Source organism: Cydia pomonella, chromosome 1 (genome assembly GCF_033807575.1).
Source record: "Cydia pomonella isolate Wapato2018A chromosome 1, ilCydPomo1, whole genome shotgun sequence".
Classification (NCBI taxonomy): Eukaryota; Metazoa; Arthropoda; class Insecta; order Lepidoptera; family Tortricidae; genus Cydia; species Cydia pomonella.
The window spans coordinates 28,614,431-28,633,256 of NC_084703.1; the positions used below are offsets into that span (position 1 = coordinate 28,614,431).

General features: G+C 36.6%; 1 protein-coding gene across 2 annotated transcripts in view; it reads left to right on the top strand.

Annotated features, from left to right (window-relative positions):
• The window catches only part of LOC133527901 (acetylcholinesterase-like), a 99,356-nt gene that overhangs the window by 41,379 nt on the left and 39,151 nt on the right, over positions 1–18,826 (top strand). For both annotated transcript variants that reach the window (XM_061865111.1, XM_061865105.1), the window contains exon 2: positions 9,256–9,337. In XM_061865111.1, coding sequence (XP_061721095.1) covers positions 9,256–9,337 — 82 coding nt within the window. The remainder of the gene's footprint in view (positions 1–9,255; positions 9,338–18,826) is intronic.

Sequence of the window (18,826 nt, forward strand, 5' to 3'; positions counted from 1 at the left end):
CGATGATCTTCAGATTTACTTGCAGGGCGTCACTGGCGATCTCGTGTCCATCATCAATAGGGTGAATAGCGACTTAGAGGAAATCTCGAAATGGAGTCGCAGTTTTGGCCTAAAAGTTAATCCGTCTAAGACACAGACTATTATAATAGGTAGCCCAAAACTGCTTCCCAGAATCGACTTTAACAACCTCTCACCTATTTACTTTAATGGTGTTTTGATTCCCTACTCGCAGCAAGTAAAAAACCTTGGCATCATTATGGACAGTACCTTATCGTGGGGACCTCAGGTGGCCGAAGTTAGCAGGAAGATGTTCGTGGCAGTTAGCTCACTCAGGAGATTACGGAACTTCCTTCCCATTCCTACGAAAATTGCTCTCGCACAAACTCTTCTCCTCCCTATTCTGGATTACGCTGACGTTGCTTATCTCGATCTCACTGAGGAGCAACTTAATAAGCTTGAGCGTATCCAAAATGTGTGCATACGGTTTATATTTGGGTTACGCAAATATGACCATGTCTCTCACTTCCGTTCGCAGCTCAAGTGGCTCCCTATTCGCTTACGTCGTAACTCTCACGTTTTGTCCCTTCTGTATTCCATTCTTTTTAACCCCGCGACTCCCCGCTATCTCAAGAACCGTTTCAGTTACCTCCGTTCTGTTAGGTGCTCCCAGAACTTGCTTCTTTCTGTACCATCATCCTCTTCTAAATTTTATAATCATTCTTTCACGTCTCAGGCTATCCGACTATGGAATTCTCTGCCGATAGATTTAAGGCGCGCTCAATCTCCTAATTCTTTCAAGAGACTCATTAAACTTCACTTTTTACCTGCTCCGTAATACTTTTATCTGCTTCCTTTTCCATACTTATGGCTGGCATTTATTATATATATATATATATAATATATATTTTAATATATGTATGTATATGTATTTATATATCTTTTTTATTTATATTTGTATATGATAATTATATTGCTTAGTTTTGTGTTTATTCTGTGCTAGACTTCTTTTATTGCATCTGGAACACCTACTGTCATAACATTTTTTTTTTTTTTTTTTTTAATTCCGCTACCTAAAGGTTGTCTGGAAGAGATCGCTTTTTAGCGATAAGACCGCCTGTTGTTTACCTCTTCTTTATGTGTTGTATTATTTGTACTGTTTCTGTATTGAGGTGTGCAATAAAGTATATTTGTATTGTATTGTATTGTAAGAGGTACGAAATAAGTGTCTATCAGGTCAGCCTAACATTTACTAAGCTCAAGGTTCTCGACCGCGCTCGACTCGGACGGAAAGTGCTGGTACTTGAAAAGAGCTGAAGTACTCATTATTGGCTCGCACAGCAAGAGTATTAACTTAAAAAATTTGGCTCTAGCATCTGGGTACTTATTTCATCAACTGTTTCTGTTAACGTACGAGGCGGGCGCATTTCGTACTTTTAGGTTTTTCGTGTTGGGTATAATTTACCTTTGGTATAATGAACGGAAAAATTGCGTTTTGAGATGGAAGTAAGCCGTTTTCCATGGTAATACAGTTTGGTTAAGTGGGACCTAAGTAAGTGAGAAAACTCTATAACTGGAACACATGCTGCGGTCCCGACACTTTACCACTGAATTACCTCTGTTAGTAATACAAAAGAGACCTCTGTATCTGAGATGAGGTCCTGTCGATTTTTTCGTCAATATTACCTCTATAACTGAGACTGTGAGAGTTTTTACCTGACACTATTTAGTTTCAATTTTCGGAAGGACAACGAAAACTAAAACGTAAACATTCATCAGAATATCCTGAACTTGAACCGTGCCTTTAACATGAATCGTACAACAAAACAAAAATTACAATTTTTTTAAAGTGACACACTTCTTTCATACAAAAACACGAACTTGATTATTTTTGTTGATTTATTACCTTTTTGTGATTACCTATATCTAAAGTTTTCAACTGTATGTTTAATGTTTACAAATAACGGTTGTTTTATTTAATAATCTGACCTCTATTACTCCTCTACAACTCCTGACTCCATCGCGATACCCTGGACGTCATCTAGATCGATGGTGCTCGATACACGAAACACGATGGAATTATAATGAGTAGATTAGGAGTTCTGGTGACCAACTCCTGACTCCATCATTGACCTTCATCCGGGTCAAAAATAATAATGCAAACCCTAACGTAATTTCAAGTTACACTGTAAATCTATCAATAAGTGAGAGTCGGTTGTTAAGCACAATGTAAAAAATGTACTTGTATTAAGATTTCTAATCGCAGTATACAGCACTTCTCGGAACTCCGTAGCTGGTTACGAACGCAACGAACGCATGACAATCGAGCACAGGTCCGTCCTCTAAGCGCACTCCGCGGAAACTGAGCGCGCGGCGTCGGTGCAGCGTGATTTATACATGTTTAAAAAAAATATAAATTTACCGCAATGTAGGTCCCATAGTTATGATTTTATTTGATAGGTTATTATGAAGTTATCGTTTGCTATAATATTATTTTAAAAGCAAAATATAGGGGGAGTCCAGGAGACTTGAACCTCTTTTTACTCAAAAGCCACTAGAGTTTTATCCGTAAGTGTTAGCAAATCGATATTTCGTGTATAGATGACATATCTAAATAGGTATCTTTAGAGCATAGCAAAGTGCTGATAAAGTACAAAATTTAAGTTAGGCTCAAGTCTCCCCACCCTATGGGAGAGTTGACCAGCGGGTGAGGGAGATATGACCATACATATGTTAGGTAGGAAAAACAGTGAAAAAAGTGCTGTTTAATCCAATATATTTATTAAAAAAGGAAAGTAGTTGTAACAAAGTATTTTTACCCATAAAACAAAATGTTAAAATTTAAATAAACTTTATAAAATTTGAAAATCGGCAACATTAACATGAAATTTAAGAGATCAATTATCTTTAAGTTATTATTATTCCCTTTATTTATTTTTGGTCTTAGGCTAGGTCATTTATAATATGAATATAAAAGTAAAATATAAAAACACTTACAAAACTATACAAAAGATATAAACACATTATAAAAAACCTAACCTAGGGTGCCGCCAATTATTATTATTATTAATTATTTCTATGAGATCAATTCAGCCAACAAATTATCAAAGGCACATGCAAGGTCCTTTTCATTTTACATAACGTAATAATCGAAAACATAATTCTTCATGTCAAATAAAGTTGTCCACATCTTTGTCAGTTAACCCATCGCAATCTTCGTGAATATACCTATCCTTTGCAGGAACCACACAGTCGAACATTTTTTATGCAACTTACGTCGGTGGCAAACAAGCATACGGCCCGTCTGATAGTCAGCACTGACCGTGGCCTATGGACGCCTGCAACTCTAGAGGTGTTTTATGCGCGTTGCCGACCCTAACACTCCGCACTCCGTACCCTCGTTGAGCTCTGGCAACCTTACTCACCGGTAGGAACACAACACTTGTTTTTTATTTAATTTTGGATTATTTTCTCTATCTTGCAACACCTTCCTCTTACCTACTTTGACGTTTGGCCTGCATAAAAATAAAGCAAACCCTTATTTAAGCACAGTGTGGGAGAATTGAACCACTGATCATGTCTTCCTACCACCATGCGGCTCAACTCTCCCGCACCCCCCTTTACTTTATATACATTATGTTTTCTTTATACTCTTACAATAAACATTCCAAATGATCACTGTTAGTAATAGTACATTACGATACAAGTGCGAAAAATAGGAAATTCGAAACGAGTGGCGAATTACCTATTCGCACATGTATCGTAGAACGTTTTACAGTACATATGGCCCTTTAAATGTTCGACATAGTAACTTAATATGGTAATTTTCGCACTAGCGTGGTCAAGTAGCACCATATGTATTGTAAAACTACATTAACCAACAAGTACAATAAGATAAAATAATACTACTCACCTGTTTAATTGTCAAAATAGTGCAAAAATATAAAATTGTTATTTTTTTCACTTCGCGACAGCGAAACCACGTTTACTCCAGTCATTTCCAAACCAGACTAATAGCGGCCAATATGGGTCGCCAAAAGTTGTGCCTTCTGTTAAAGTAAGAGATGAGCTGTCAACGGCGTCGGTGGCGAAATTTGAATTGAAATATTTGTCGTGGTTCAACTCTCCCACCTGGTCATATCTCCCGGACTCCCCCTACGTACAATTTGCGGAAAATAAATATAATGTAACCCTATTTTCGCCAAAAAAAATGAAGAAAACTCGGAAGGTATTTCATAATATTTTTCAAATGAATTTTCCATTGTAAATCATTCCAGACCCTCGTACAAGGTATGTTGAATCAAATTTTAATCATTCATGTACCAAATGATTCCTGTTTACTGCAAAATTGAGAACCGAAACGACACTTCTCACTGCAAAATTTTAAAAAGACTCCCAAGATAACTCATTAAAAAAGAGGTTTAAAAAAGAAAATGATGAACTGTTCCAGACCCTAGTTGAGGAAATGATTATTTAAGCACGTTACCAGTTTTGAATAAATACTAATAGTTACGTCGTAATCTTGAATGAAAAAGGAAGCATTTTACAAAATACGCTCATCTTTAGGAACAAGGCCTCTTAATATTAAATTTAATACAAAGTGGTGATGTGATTTTGTTTTTTGACTTTTGTAACACAACTGTTCGATAGGTAGTTTTTTAACCCTTTTCCAGGCCGCACCAATCAAAAAAATTCAAATATATTCCAATAAATCCCGCTTTGCTGATTCATTAGAAGACAAGTCACATTTTTCGAAAGTGCAATCTAATTTGAACCTTAAATCGGATGGCTAAGGTTGAAATTCTATTAGCGCGTATGTGGTCGATAAATCGTACTATGCCTGGAAAAGGGTTAATCATCTTTGATGTAATTATTAATGTGACTCGAATAAATAAAGAGTATTTGTAACGAATAATAATATTTCCTTTTATTTCATAACTATATTGACTAAAACGTCATCACATAATTGGGCTAAATGTTTCCGGGTGTATTAATTACATTTACTACATAAATAACGATTCAATGGTAAGTTCTTAGTAACACATACGACAAGCAAAAGTGATCTTTGTCCAGAAAATACTGTCGAATGTGGCATTTCCGACAAACGTCAGCCATCCGGATTCAAATAAAATAGTCGCCAGTGGCACTTCCGACAAAAACAGTGACACGTGTCCAGGAAAAAATGTCGTATGTAGTACTTCCGACACATAATATTTATCAAGTTTCGATTACAAACGTATCAACTGTCATTTCCGCTATTTAGAGTGTTTTTAGGGTTCCGTAGCCAAATGGCAAAAAATGGAACCCTTATAAATTCGTCATGTCCGTTTATGTCACAGCCACTTTTTCCGAAACTATAAAAGCTATACTGTTCAAACTTGGTAAGTAGATGTATTCTATGAACCATAAGTAAAAATAATAACGATAAGTACTTTAGTGACAACCAAAATAAGGCAAATCATCAAAATTTTATCTGGTAGGGTTGCTTAGCTGTATCTATATCACAATTTCAAAAAAACCTTGATTGTTAAATTTTTTTATTTTGTCATTTTCCACGATAAAATGACAAAACAATAAAATTATGCTAGTACGAGAACAAAGGACGCGCATCCAAATCCCCCGCTAGCATGTAATGAGTAAAAACGGTTTCGTCCTTCACCTCTCGGGTGCCAAGGTCGTGTCGCAAGTATAAAACCAGCTGCGATCGCGAAACTGTCTTTGGAACATTTTCTATCATCAGGGTTTAAATTTTTTGTACTTTATGTTAATAGAAGATTGTTCCTTTTTAATGAATACAAGGGAAAACTGAATGTAACCAATTATTTAAAAAAAAAAACGAATATAACCGAATCAGTGTAATTCGTTTCCTCCTAATTCACTTGTAATGAAAAAAGTTTAAAGAGTTGTTTTTACTCATTGGAACAAATTTTCTTTATGCTGGTATATTATTACGTCATTTTAAAAATATGTGACATAACGTCAATATACTGGATTGCCAATTTATCAACAAAATTCTTCACATTAAACGTAAACAATTGTAATTCTTGAAATTTTATTTATAATAATTACAGTTCTCATAATTTCTATCTAGCAGTAAATAGTGTCTACCAGTTTTACTGCTCTTCTACGTGTTCACATGCTGTGAAAGTTAATAATAAAATGGCCTCAAATGATTCCTCATGATATCAAGATTCGACCTGCAGTTCCAGCGAGATTTAGTGACTATATTATCAGTTGAAAGATTGAAATATTTAAGGCCAATACCATCGCAGAGGTCTGGTTTGTGTTGAGTTCATGTGATGATGTAACGATTCTTATATAAATGTATGTAACAAATAACCAACATATACACAGTGATGAGGGTAAGCAATTCATCGACCGCATAAAAACCTATTTAAACCAAGATACTGATGACAAAGAAAAGCCTGCGCACGAAAAGTGGACAGATTTCGAAACATATTGCCAGGAAAACGCAAGAAAGATACTCGGCGTATCTAAAGGTCGCCTTGCTGTGGCAAAAGTCACTACATTGTGGAATAGCGATATCAAAGAATTAATCAATGCCAAGCGCGACGCGTTTAAACTATGGCAAAAATCTGGACTAGGTAGAGGAAGACCGAGAGTGTTACAAAACGTTGAAAACCATAACAAAAGCTGCAGTCGCGCAAACAATGTCTAACCAAAAGTTCTATGAGAAATTGGAAAGCGCTCCGGATGAAACTACCATATTCAAAATTGCTAAACAACGTCACAAATCATATCACTGGATATCAAGTGCAATAAATATATAAAAAACATTAGGTGTAACTAACCTGTCGTGTGCGTGAAGTGTGTCTGTGCATGTAATGGGGTAATTTGTCAGAATCTGAAAATTTACCCTCCTCTGGCCCTCTTAAAACTAATACGGGCTCTTACACATTATGCGTGCTTAATTCGCATGCTCTTAATCTATGCCCCTCAGTTTCTTTAATGCTTTTACACAAAGAAGGTTTAGATATCATAAACGATTACTTGACATATAGGATATACACGGTGTAACACGAAGAACCCGCAAGATTTTAACCACGCACTACTGAAGCAAAAAAGTAGATTTTTTTTTATATGAGTTTAAGTGAATTTCTAAAAAAAAAAACAATTTGGTAATGATTTTTTTTGGAAAACTTATTTTTTACAAAGGGTAGGTACTTGTAATTTTTTGACATCAAACAATAAGGATATTTAGACTACGTCCCATATTTGCATCATCGTCATCATTATATTGGCATCATCGCCATCAGAGGCGTTTTGCACTAAGTTAAAACTAGATTTTTTTTATTGGTATTAACTTTGAAACTAGGCGAAATCCAGAAAAGTTTATATGACATTTTAGTCTCTATTTTTTTATTATTTTTTCATTTTTTTTCTCTCGTCTTGTTGGAAAAAAACCAGCTCCTGTCTGACCGTCAATTTGGCTTTCGCCAAGGAAAGTCTATGGATGAGGCTGTAAAACAATTAACAGATCTTGTCGTTTCACATCTCGATGAAGGCAAAGAATGCATTGGTGTTTTCCTCGATTTGGCAAAAGCCTTTGATACGGTGTCGATTCCCATCCTGCTCAGAAAACTGGAGGCTTTTGGAATCCGTGGAAAATCGTTGGATTGATTTTCTAGCTATCTTACGAGTAGAAGCCAGCATATTAAAATAGTAAACGTTACTAGTGCTGCGAAGCCTGTGATATTCGGCGTACCACAAGGCAGCATACTTGGTCCTACATTATTCATTGCATATATCAACGACATCATGTCGCTAGACCTTAAAAATAGTGAAGTTTTATGTTACGCCGATGACACAGACATAGTGTTTCATGGTGACTCATGGCGGGACGCCTATGATGTGACTACAGCAGGGTTACACCGACTATCCACTTGGCTAAACCAGAATCTTTTAACCCTTAACGCTGTCAAATCAAAATTTATCGGATTTCATAAAACAGCGGCATCATGTCCTCCACCTGCCTTTTCTTGTCTTAAAATCCACAGTCACACTTGCATAACACCGCCTACCTCTGCGAGCCCCTGTGATGGTATAAATAGAACCAGTCCACTCAGATACTTAGGCGTTATAGTCGACGAGAGCCTTAACTTTAAAAAACATATTTCAGCGACGTCTGGTAGGGTTCGCAAACTTATATACACTATGAAACTTTTACGGGAGGTTGCGGATACTCACCTGCTTAGAGTTGTATATTTGGCTCTGTGTCAGTCTATTTTAAGTTATTGTATACTCGCTTGGGGTGGTTCTGCTAAATCAACTTTAATCACTTTAGAGCAAGCACAAAGAGCAGTTCTGAAGGTCTGCCTATTTAGGACTCCCCCGACGACGGTATTCTACTTCTGAACTTTTCATTAAAGCGCACGTCTTAAGTGTTCGTAGATGGTTTTTACTGCGTGCTTCCCTTTACGTACACAATATGGTCTGTCGTCAGCCTAATCTACAAGACATGATACTAAAAAGAGTCTACAAAATTCCTAAGCCCCTTGTTAAAACTGCTTTTGTTATGAGATTCTCGGCTTATCTCTTTCCGCATTTATACAATAAATTAGTAAAAATCTGCAACATAAGGCACTGTAATTTAACTGAAGCAAAAAGGCATATCCAACGCCTATTACTTTCTTGGAACTATGATGAATTGATGAGTCAGAGGATATTTTGAAATGACTGTAGTAGACGACAATATTCAATTGCGTCTGCTCCCGAAAGATGAATAACTTGTACAGCTACATTTCTTTTCTTTTGTTTTCTCTCACATTCCGTAGTTATACACGCACATATTCATAAATACATACTCACATACATACACACATACCCTCACATAAACACTTTCACTTACATACAACTTACTGAGACCTTTTTACTTTTTTTGTGCTTAGTTTGATAGTTAGTCATATAATAAAAAAATCTTATTTAATTTAGTTTTAACAACAACTTCTCTGTTTAACAACAACCGCACCACTTCTCTGAGATTCCCACGTTACAGGCTGACCCTAGTGTGGGGATCAATGTACTGCTGCTCTTGTAATGCCAAATTCTTGAAATAAATATATTATTCTTATTATTATTCTTAAATGTGATCAGAAATTGACTGTTAAAATCTGTCGGTTTCCTTTTGTTACACCGTGTAGATAGGGACAAACGATTGTCTACGGCATATTCGATTTGACAGAAATTTATGAATAACGCCATAATCAGATATTTTACGTAATGTAATGTCTTCCGCAGGCATTCTGCGAAAGTATGTGAAGTGGTGGACCACGCGCACCCCCGCCGGCCATGACGTGCTGCAGTTAGTGCCAGACAACAGGTACGACTTTTTAATATGCCTCTTGTTAGGGAAGCTTAGGTTCTCATACTACTTATGTATGAGTGAATTAATAAAGTAGTGGATATGAAATGACAGCTTTTTACTATGAAAACCAGTGTCGCCGAACTCACACATTCATGATTAAGTGACAATAAGGCATGCACTCTGTTGATTGATAGCAACTTTCCATTCCGATAGGGTGATACTGATTGATATTTCTATAAGTAGAATGAATCAACTGTAGGTAAGATATACCATGGTCTATACTATAATGTCAAAGTTATGAGATATATGCTCTTTAATTATCTCACAAAAGCTCGCCTAACACCCATATTATACAGCTACTTAACACTGAATGGGGCTGTAATAAATTATTGAAAAAATATTAAAATCGCTTACTTATCAAGGGTTAACGAAGCCGGTACAAGTGAACTCTCCGATTATGCATACCGTATACCTTATTATCCTCATATTTGTATATTATTAATTTATCATAGTAGTCTCTACTTGTATCTACTCTCACATCCAATTTCTACAATCCTGCACCAAACTGTTTCCGTTCAGCCCAATGACTGATAGAGAATGCTTTAAGGCGTTAAGTCCGCCATTAGTATTCTATTTTGTCAAATTGTGCTATAAAGTTTAAATAACAAAATTATGGGTACTCGCTAGATATCATACTCGTACCATATTACATTAGTTTGGTTTGATTAAAGGAAAAAAAAATGAAGCGCCCATATAAAAAAGTAGGCTTTGGTACTTGTTCAGCCAATCATCTAAATCTATCGCGATCCGTGGTTGATTTTCACTTTTTAATTATTTTTTGTAATAAATTTTTTATCTAGGTAGCTGTCTAGCTAAAGAAAAAATCAATAGCTAAGTTATATGAAGCATAAAACTAAAAGTAACGTTCACTAAATTAAAAAAAAAGTACCTAACTCAAATTTTTTAATTTTATGCTGAAAGCTTATACTTTTGGATGGAAAGTAATTAAATGATCAGCCGTTTTTAAAACCAATTAATCATTTGGACAGCATACAAAAAAATGCTGGTAATAAATAAAAATCGAGCTACAACTCTTGTTCCGCAAATAATTCACAAACGTTCAACATTATAACCAATATCGATCTGCTTCTGTTATAATTTATCTGCTAAATAAAACATTGAGCTGCAAATTTATTATTTGGTCAGCAAGATCAAAAAATTGGTTCATAGAAAAAACATGTCTCTAAGCAGTTAAAAATCGGCAGAGTTGCAGGCGGAGCGAAATCAGACCAACGTGACACGATAACACCATCCTCCAGGTCACCAAAACCTCAAGGTTACCAAAATTTCAAGTTCATCTAAAACCGAATCAAAGCACCCTGTGGTCTTGTCTGTACTACCCCTAGAGAGGAATTGCGAAAACGGAGGTGCGGAGGGAGGGCCTCGCCCGCTGCGACGGAGCGCGAGTACTAGTGAGGCGAGCGGCTTACGTGAGCGATGAATCGCCGCTTTTCGTTCGCGAGTTATTCGCTCACGTAAGACACTGTCTTAGGCTGGTCGCCGGCGACCAGCAAGCCGAAGCTGCGGAACCGAGTGTAGTCACCGAGTTTCGTCACGCGAGGGCGGAAGGGCTGCTCTTTCGCAGCGCCGGAGCTACCCAGATCTAACAGCTTCACCCCGCCGCAGTTGCGTCTCGGCCCCCACGCCCCTCACCATACAGTCTATATTGTAAATATTTAGACATTTCGGGGAGTGCGCACAGAAAATGCGAGATCTGATCCCGCCTTCCCCTTTCCATCACCGGACATCTAGGCGTAGGGAACGAATGCACCCGTTCGTGGTAAACGTTCCATTTGTTCGCACGAAACGGTGCGCCTTCTCTTTTTTGGCACGGATGGCTAAAGAATGGAATGCGCTCCCGCCATCTGTATTCCCTGATAAATATGACCTCGGTCTCTAAGGCAAGAGTGGATAGGCTACTGCTGAACCGGTGCGCTCCATCTTAGGCCCTGTCTTCATTTTCCATCAGGTGTGAGCCAATCGCCGATCAGTTTTTAATAAAAAAAAAATTATAAGTATTATTCGGTAAAAATAAATATAATTTTAAAGCGTGCGTTGGCTTGAAATTGAAATGTCCATCTATTTAATGCTTAATTTTAAAATATTTTATTTATTTTATTTCATAGAAAAATTTCATTTACAGCTAAAGTAACAAAATAGAAACAGTATAGCCATCGATACGCACCCTCCTAAATTATGAAGTTATGGTAAGTTCAGCATTTAGTGTGACATAAAAAATCTATTTCCACATGCAGTGCTCTTTAGAAGCGCGGTGGAGCCGAATGAGTAGAGAAAATTATAATTAAGTCTTTTGTATGTGGCGGCACGTAGACAAGCGTGCGGTGACTTTATAGTCTAGTGATAAGGATGGGGCGTGCCAACGAATTATGACTGCGTCGATCATTTCACCAACCCACACTTGGTTTTTCATTAAAAAAATATTAAGTGCTCCTTAGCGCGATTTCTTGTTAAACGATTCTAAAACTAGCTAATGCGCCAAATATGACAAAATAGGTTACTAATAATAGCAACAAGAAACCTAATTTCTCTTTCTCTAGCCCCTGTCCAAAGAATACAATACTCACTAGAAGAAGAACGTTAACTCCATACAAAAAAATGTCCCTTTCAAAACTTCGTTTATACTAGTGGCGGTCTCTTTGTATATATGTACCCCTAGTGTAAATATTTTCGACAGCGAAACGTGACGTACGCGTTTGCGTTAAGTGTCATTTTGTATGAGATTTTTGACTTTCCAAAACGTCCCGCTTGGCGCGCTGTTCAAAAACCCATACAAAATGAGACTTAACGCAAACGCGTACGTCACGTTTCGCTATCGACTAAATTTACACTAGGGGTACAGAACTAAAATTCACAAGCGGTTTAGCCTGGCGGGGTTTGGTAGGTAGTAATCCAGTTCTAGCGTGTGGTTCTGGGTTCGAATCCCGATGACGGAACTTCTTTTTGTATTTTTTCTATTTTGTTTTTGTTGGGATGTGATTTTTAAATTAGCATTTCTCAAATAGAAAAATATTATGTTAGATATTCAACAAAAGCACAGGCATCATTTGTACTAAGAGATAATGATTTCTATATTTTGAAGCTACGAGTATTTCAAAATAAAAGGTAAAAAAAACAGTTATTATCAAGTTATAAATATTTTTACAGTACATATGGTGCAATTTTACCTCATTAGTGCGATAATTAGCAAATTACGTAACTTGAAAATAAAATAAATATTATAGGACATTATTACACAAATTGACTAAGTCCCACAGTAAGCTCAATAAGGCTTGTGTTGAGGGTACTTAGACAACGATATATATAATATATAAATATTTATAAATACTTAAATACATAGAAAACACCCATGACTCAGGAACAAATATCCATGCTCATCACACGAATACATGCTCTTACCAGGATTTGAACCCGGGACCATCAGCTTCATAGGCAGGGTCACTACCCACTAGGCCAAACCGGTCGTCATTTAGTAACTATGTCCAAAATTTAAAGGTACGAGTATGTACCATATGAACTGTAAAATGTTGTACGATACATGTGCGAATAGGTATATTTATTGCGTTCAATTTGGTATACAAGATAGTAATAGACTAGGTGTTGTAAGTACTTGAATTGTTCAACTTTAAAACTTCAACTTCAAAAATAGTTTATTCAAGTAGGTTTCTTTTTACCTATGTTCATATTTGTGTACAAAGCAGCATTAGCTTCGTCTTCTGTGACTTGTGTCTCCATCTGACTTAGAACTCTTTCATGTGGGCATAACTGACTTGGCTAGTTCTCAACTGAGCGTTTCTTCTTTGATCTTAACATCGAATTGGACTTGAATTCAAGATATTCCGGAGATAAAGTAAGGACAGGTAAAGTGCACATTAGGAGAATTTCTGGTAATTTCGTCTCGCTCTCTAGCATCGTAAACAATTCGCTCCAGATATTATTAAAAATAAACACATGAGTAATGATGTCGTGGTTCGGGTCCTTCTTGTACTAATGAATTTCAGGCATAGGACGTATGTCTTGTCTACGTACGTACAGTCAACCAATTTGATTCCTAGGCCACTATAGAACCATGTCATAATGACTTCTACGACAGTGCTTATTGAGTGATGCATGTCATGTATAGACTAGTTAAAGCGACAAGGTTCTATAGTGGCCTAGGATTCAAATTGGTTGACTGTACCTCCATAGATGCACTCTATCTCGTCTAACTTAGCGGAATCAAATTGCACAAATCTTCGCAGAGTGTCATCGGGCATGTTTGTCGTAAACAAAATTAAAATAATCATCGCTTGTTTTCATCGCTGCATGAGCGCTAAGAAGGACGGTATTTTCTTCTTACCTTAGAAAATATCTAAACCTTGCTTGAACCCGGCATTGCCTTGAAGACTGTTAAAATGTTAAACCTCCAGGTTTTGTAACATTGGATTATTGGGATTCTAATTTCCTTATTTGAATTTGACTCGTGTTTAATGCTTGCTCCGATTTTTCTCTGCTCTGCTCTGCACTTTAAAAATAATAGAGAAATAATAAGTTCATATCAATCGTGTTTAATTTTTGACAGTAAACAACAGTTGCTAGGTAACAATATTATGCATAAAGATAGGTCTTGACATACGAGGTATATGCAACCTTCTTAATGTTGTATTCATACCTTTAAATTGTACCAATTTTATAGTGACATCTGGTGATGTAGTTTGTACAACCGGTAGTCAACTTTTTGCAAAAGTAGGTTATCGGATCCCATTAATAGAAATCGCCGCCATCTTGTTAACTACATTTCTAAGTGTCGCCCCCTGGTCCTAACCGCCCATACCAAATTGCAAGGCCTTATGGAAGGTAGACGTGCCTCTGACCTCCATAGATTTTATGAACATAGACACAGAAAAACTGAAATAGGTAGGTAATAATTTATATAAAATAATAACAATTTATATATGGTTATGACATTAATCAAAATATTTAATAAAAATAATTTTATTTGTTTCCAAAGTTGTATAGACAAAGCCAGATGGGAGCAATGTTGCAGTAGCAAAATATTTTTATGTTAATTACTGCCAACTGTTTCTCCAGCATCAAACCACACATGTCATGCGCAATTATAAAGGGTCATGTCTTTCTAAGAAAGTCGATAGGCCTTGCACCTGTCTGTCTGTCTGTCTGTCCACGAGGACGTTCGAGGACGAGGAGACCAAATAAAATAAGCATCAACATGTCTGCACTGAGGTTTAGTTAAATATGATCCGGAAACATTTTTCGTCGAATCGTATCCCTTGGAACCCGATCAAATGCCTTTTACATGGCATCCTTTTAGGGCGATACTTCATTCTTCTCAACAATTGTGTTCAGAGGATCGGTAGTCGATAAACTGCCGTGTTGTGAAAAAATGCTGTACAGTCAACCAATTTGATTCCTAGGCCACTATACTTATTAGCACTCGGGATGAAAGTGGCGATCATTTTCTGATAATCTAACAACAACAACAAAATCTAACAAGACGCATTTGATCCATTCGCAAGATTTGAAAATATTTTTCCTAGTAGGTATGTTATTTTCATGGAATGATTATTTAAATTATTTAAGCGGTGGTGGCCGAGTGGATACGACGTCCGACTTTCAATCCGGAGGTAGCGGGTTCAAATCCTGGCTCGTACCAATCAGTTTTTCGGAACTTATGTTCGAAATTTCATTTGATATTTACCACCAGCTTTTCGGTGAAGGAACACATCGGGAGGAAACCTGCATACATCTGCGAAGAAATTCAAAGGTGTATGTGAAGTCCCCAATCCGCATTGGGCTAGCGTGGGGACTATAGCCCGAGCCCTCTCGCGTATGAGAGGAGGCCTGTGCCCAGCAGTGGGACGTATATAGGCTGAATTATTATATTATAATTATTTAAATAAGGATACATAAAAACAATTCCAGAAATATATTTTATAAAATACAGGTAGAATAAAATTGTCGATAAACTACGCTAATGCTTTTTATAGCTAATAATAAATACAAAACGCAATAAGTTTAATAACAAATACATGTGCACCATCACTTTGGATTTTGTTTAGATTAGAAGTCGCGATCACATTGAGCCAACTAATGTCGGGCAAATGTCTGTGTCCTTATAACTCCAAAACATGTTGACAAAACCGTGACCTCTATTTTCTGTTTGGCCACATTTGGCACATTAGGTTTCACAAATTTGCTATAGGATTTAGGTCAGGCAACTTAGCAGGCCATGAGATAACAGTAACTTCGTCATCATGTTGATTAAACCAATTGGTCACAATTCCTGCCTTCTGTGTTGGGTAGTTATCATGGACGAAATTTAATATACATTAGGCACTTTATCTTGCGGATAGAAGAAACGCACAGTTGGCAGCATGACGTCTTCCTAAATAGCCAGATAATGTGTTTGATAGAGGAAACATATAAACATATAACACACAACACAGCTAATTCACATTCAAGACTCATACACTTCATACAGGCCCATAGATTAACACTGATATTAACACTGATGTGGCCTGGCGCGTGGTTCGGAACAAAGTGTTGTCATATTGACACAAGTGCAAACGACCTATCTCATTAGATTGGTAGGTTTTCTCGTCTGAAAATATAACATTCGTTCAACTAAAATCGTGCGAAATTTAATCTGACGTATTTGTGTCTATTCTTTCTGCATAGTGCCTGTGATGAAGCCCCATAGAATGTAAATGTTTTGTATTGGTTTCAACACATACGTTAAATTGAAATATATAGTAGGGTTGAATCCATGTTGTTCGTAATGATACCGCATTTGTATTCTTTGTTGGTCATTTACTCACCTAACACCATGATTGCGACTGCGATGATCAGTTAAATTCCCATCCTCTGGGTATCAATAGATACACAAATGTACTGTAGCTCGCTGAAAATAATATACGTTATAATATTTACATATAATGGAAGTGGGAGAATCAACTTTTTAGCGTCACTCGTTGCCATGGTTACGATTAGTTGTCCAGGGGACAAAAGTTCATTGAAATACTGATTTTATGGTACTTAAATGTATCAAACTTGCGTTTTTGTGGTCGTTATAACCAATGTCCATAATGGGCCCCCTACTAAGCATGTTAATAGAACGGCATACAACGTCTCTTCAAACAAACTGTGCCACTGTTGTCCCTTGGACAACGGGACAGGATAACAAAACAAAAAAAGTTGATTCACCCAAATAGATACTACCAACCACTAACCTATCATACATAGACGCCTAGTCCCCATGCGGCTAATACGCCAAAAGTGAAGCTGAAACACAATCGATGTGTGCGTGCGACGCTCGTGTCATACGCCCAGCAACGCGTACACGTATACAAAATTATGTTGCCAGTGTTTATTTATTCCCGTCAGAGTAGGGGTATTTTGACAACATTCTTATATTTTCTTATGAATAATTTGGAAGTGTGTAGATTTTTAATTTTGTGACAAAAGCTTTTTAGGGTTGCATTATCACAATGAACCCTTAAAATTTGAGTGTGATTGTAGTACAGCTAAAGCTTTGTGGCAGTAATGCAGTCAGCAGCAGTATTGTAGAGCGACATTACTGCCTTACTAGTTACTGTTGAAAATGTAAAAATCGATGACGTTTGCGACAGTAATATTGGAGTCGACAGCAGTATTGCAGCGCGACAGCCTTATTGTTGTAAGTGTCAAAATCGATGTCTAAATAATCGATCGATCGATCGATGTGTAAAATATTTACATTGCCGTAGTAATGCAGTCGACAGTAATATCCCAGTCAGTAGCAATATTGCAGCGCGACATTACTGCCGCAGTAAGGCAGTAATGCAATCGGCAGTTTTGTCAAAAATGGTGTGGACGTGGACCGCATGTATTTGAAGCGTCGCGTCGAAATCGCGGGGTAAGCCACGTCTGATTTTGGGCAATAGGGATTTAATTAACTTTTACTACCTTATTTTATATTACATTAAATTTAAATGGTGGCTGACGAAGGTTTGATTTCTGTATTCACAATTACGTAAAAATATCATCTTAAACTCGGTACTTATGCGTAAAATGTAATACCATGCGATTTGTTTTTATTTAGTGATGAGTTGTGAAATACATTCACCGCACAAACCACCATCTTTCCAATATTTTTTAATTTACAACCGGGAGGTGTACATAAACCGACTCTACCTTGAGTACTGCGAGGGCCGTCCGAACGAGTGCGACATAATGTCGCAGTTGAAGTGGCTGCACTAGGGATGTACGGACTAGGGATCCTTATAAATTTATGCTACCAACATTTTCTTGTATACCGTTCATGAAACCGATTTATCGATGTGTTGTATGGTCTAAGATAAGATAAGAAGTAAGGTCTAACTTCACGGATCTGCCTACAGCATGTAACTTATATTTTATCAAATAAAATATGTTCCTGAACATATATAAATAAGATTCAGTTAGGTTGCTTATCTTTTTCTGGTCCCTATTATATGATTGGCGTGTACAAACAGGCAAGTTGAAATTGATGATTGCGCTCATCTGCAAATTTGCAGCTTGAAAAATATATCAAAATGATGGCAATTTTATTGCGAATATAGTAGTATAGGGTTGCCTGTGAAAATCCGGTCGTAAAATAATGGTTGCCAGGCTTCTAAACAAAATAAGAAGGGAAGACTTTTAGCGATAACATAAAAACGGCTTAACCTGATCACGTTTGTTATAGTTTTTATTGAGCTCTAGTTTCATGTTTTTTTTTCATATTTTTTGGACCGATGGTTCAAAAGTGAAGAGGGAGGACGCATTTTTTTTTCAAAGCGATTATTACCGAAAATATACAGTATCAAAAATATGGTTGTTGAAGACCTATCAAACGAATGAATGAAGCGAAAAAAAAAACAACGGGTTGCACTCCGGGAGTGCCGGCAGAAGTGAAAACTTAAATATTAACGTTGTGCATTTTTGATATTTTGGAGAAATTGAGTAGCAGTTTTATAAAAAGAGATAATTCTCTATTATACCTACGTACATAAATTTGAGTGTGGAAGATATTTTGAAATGCTAATTTTAATGTTAAGTAATATATCATATATACAGAGTAATTCATGAGACGTGAGCAGGACTACAGCCTACACAATCAGTAAATGTTAATGAATCGTTCACCATCATATTAAGTAAAACAATCACGCTTCTTTTCTGTTATTTAACTTTTTGGTAAGGAAAAATTTGAGTATCTACAATCATGGACACCCAACAACACAAAGACACAATACGACGCAATTAACAAAGATTAAACCTCTTTAACCGTTATGACAGCACTTTGATTATGAAGAAAATAAAATGTCACACTTGAATTAGTTTTAGACTTAAAGTAGCAACTATATGTAATTGCATTATTTCTATAGTAATCAAAATTGTATTTTTTTCTTAATGCATGTTAATTATAAA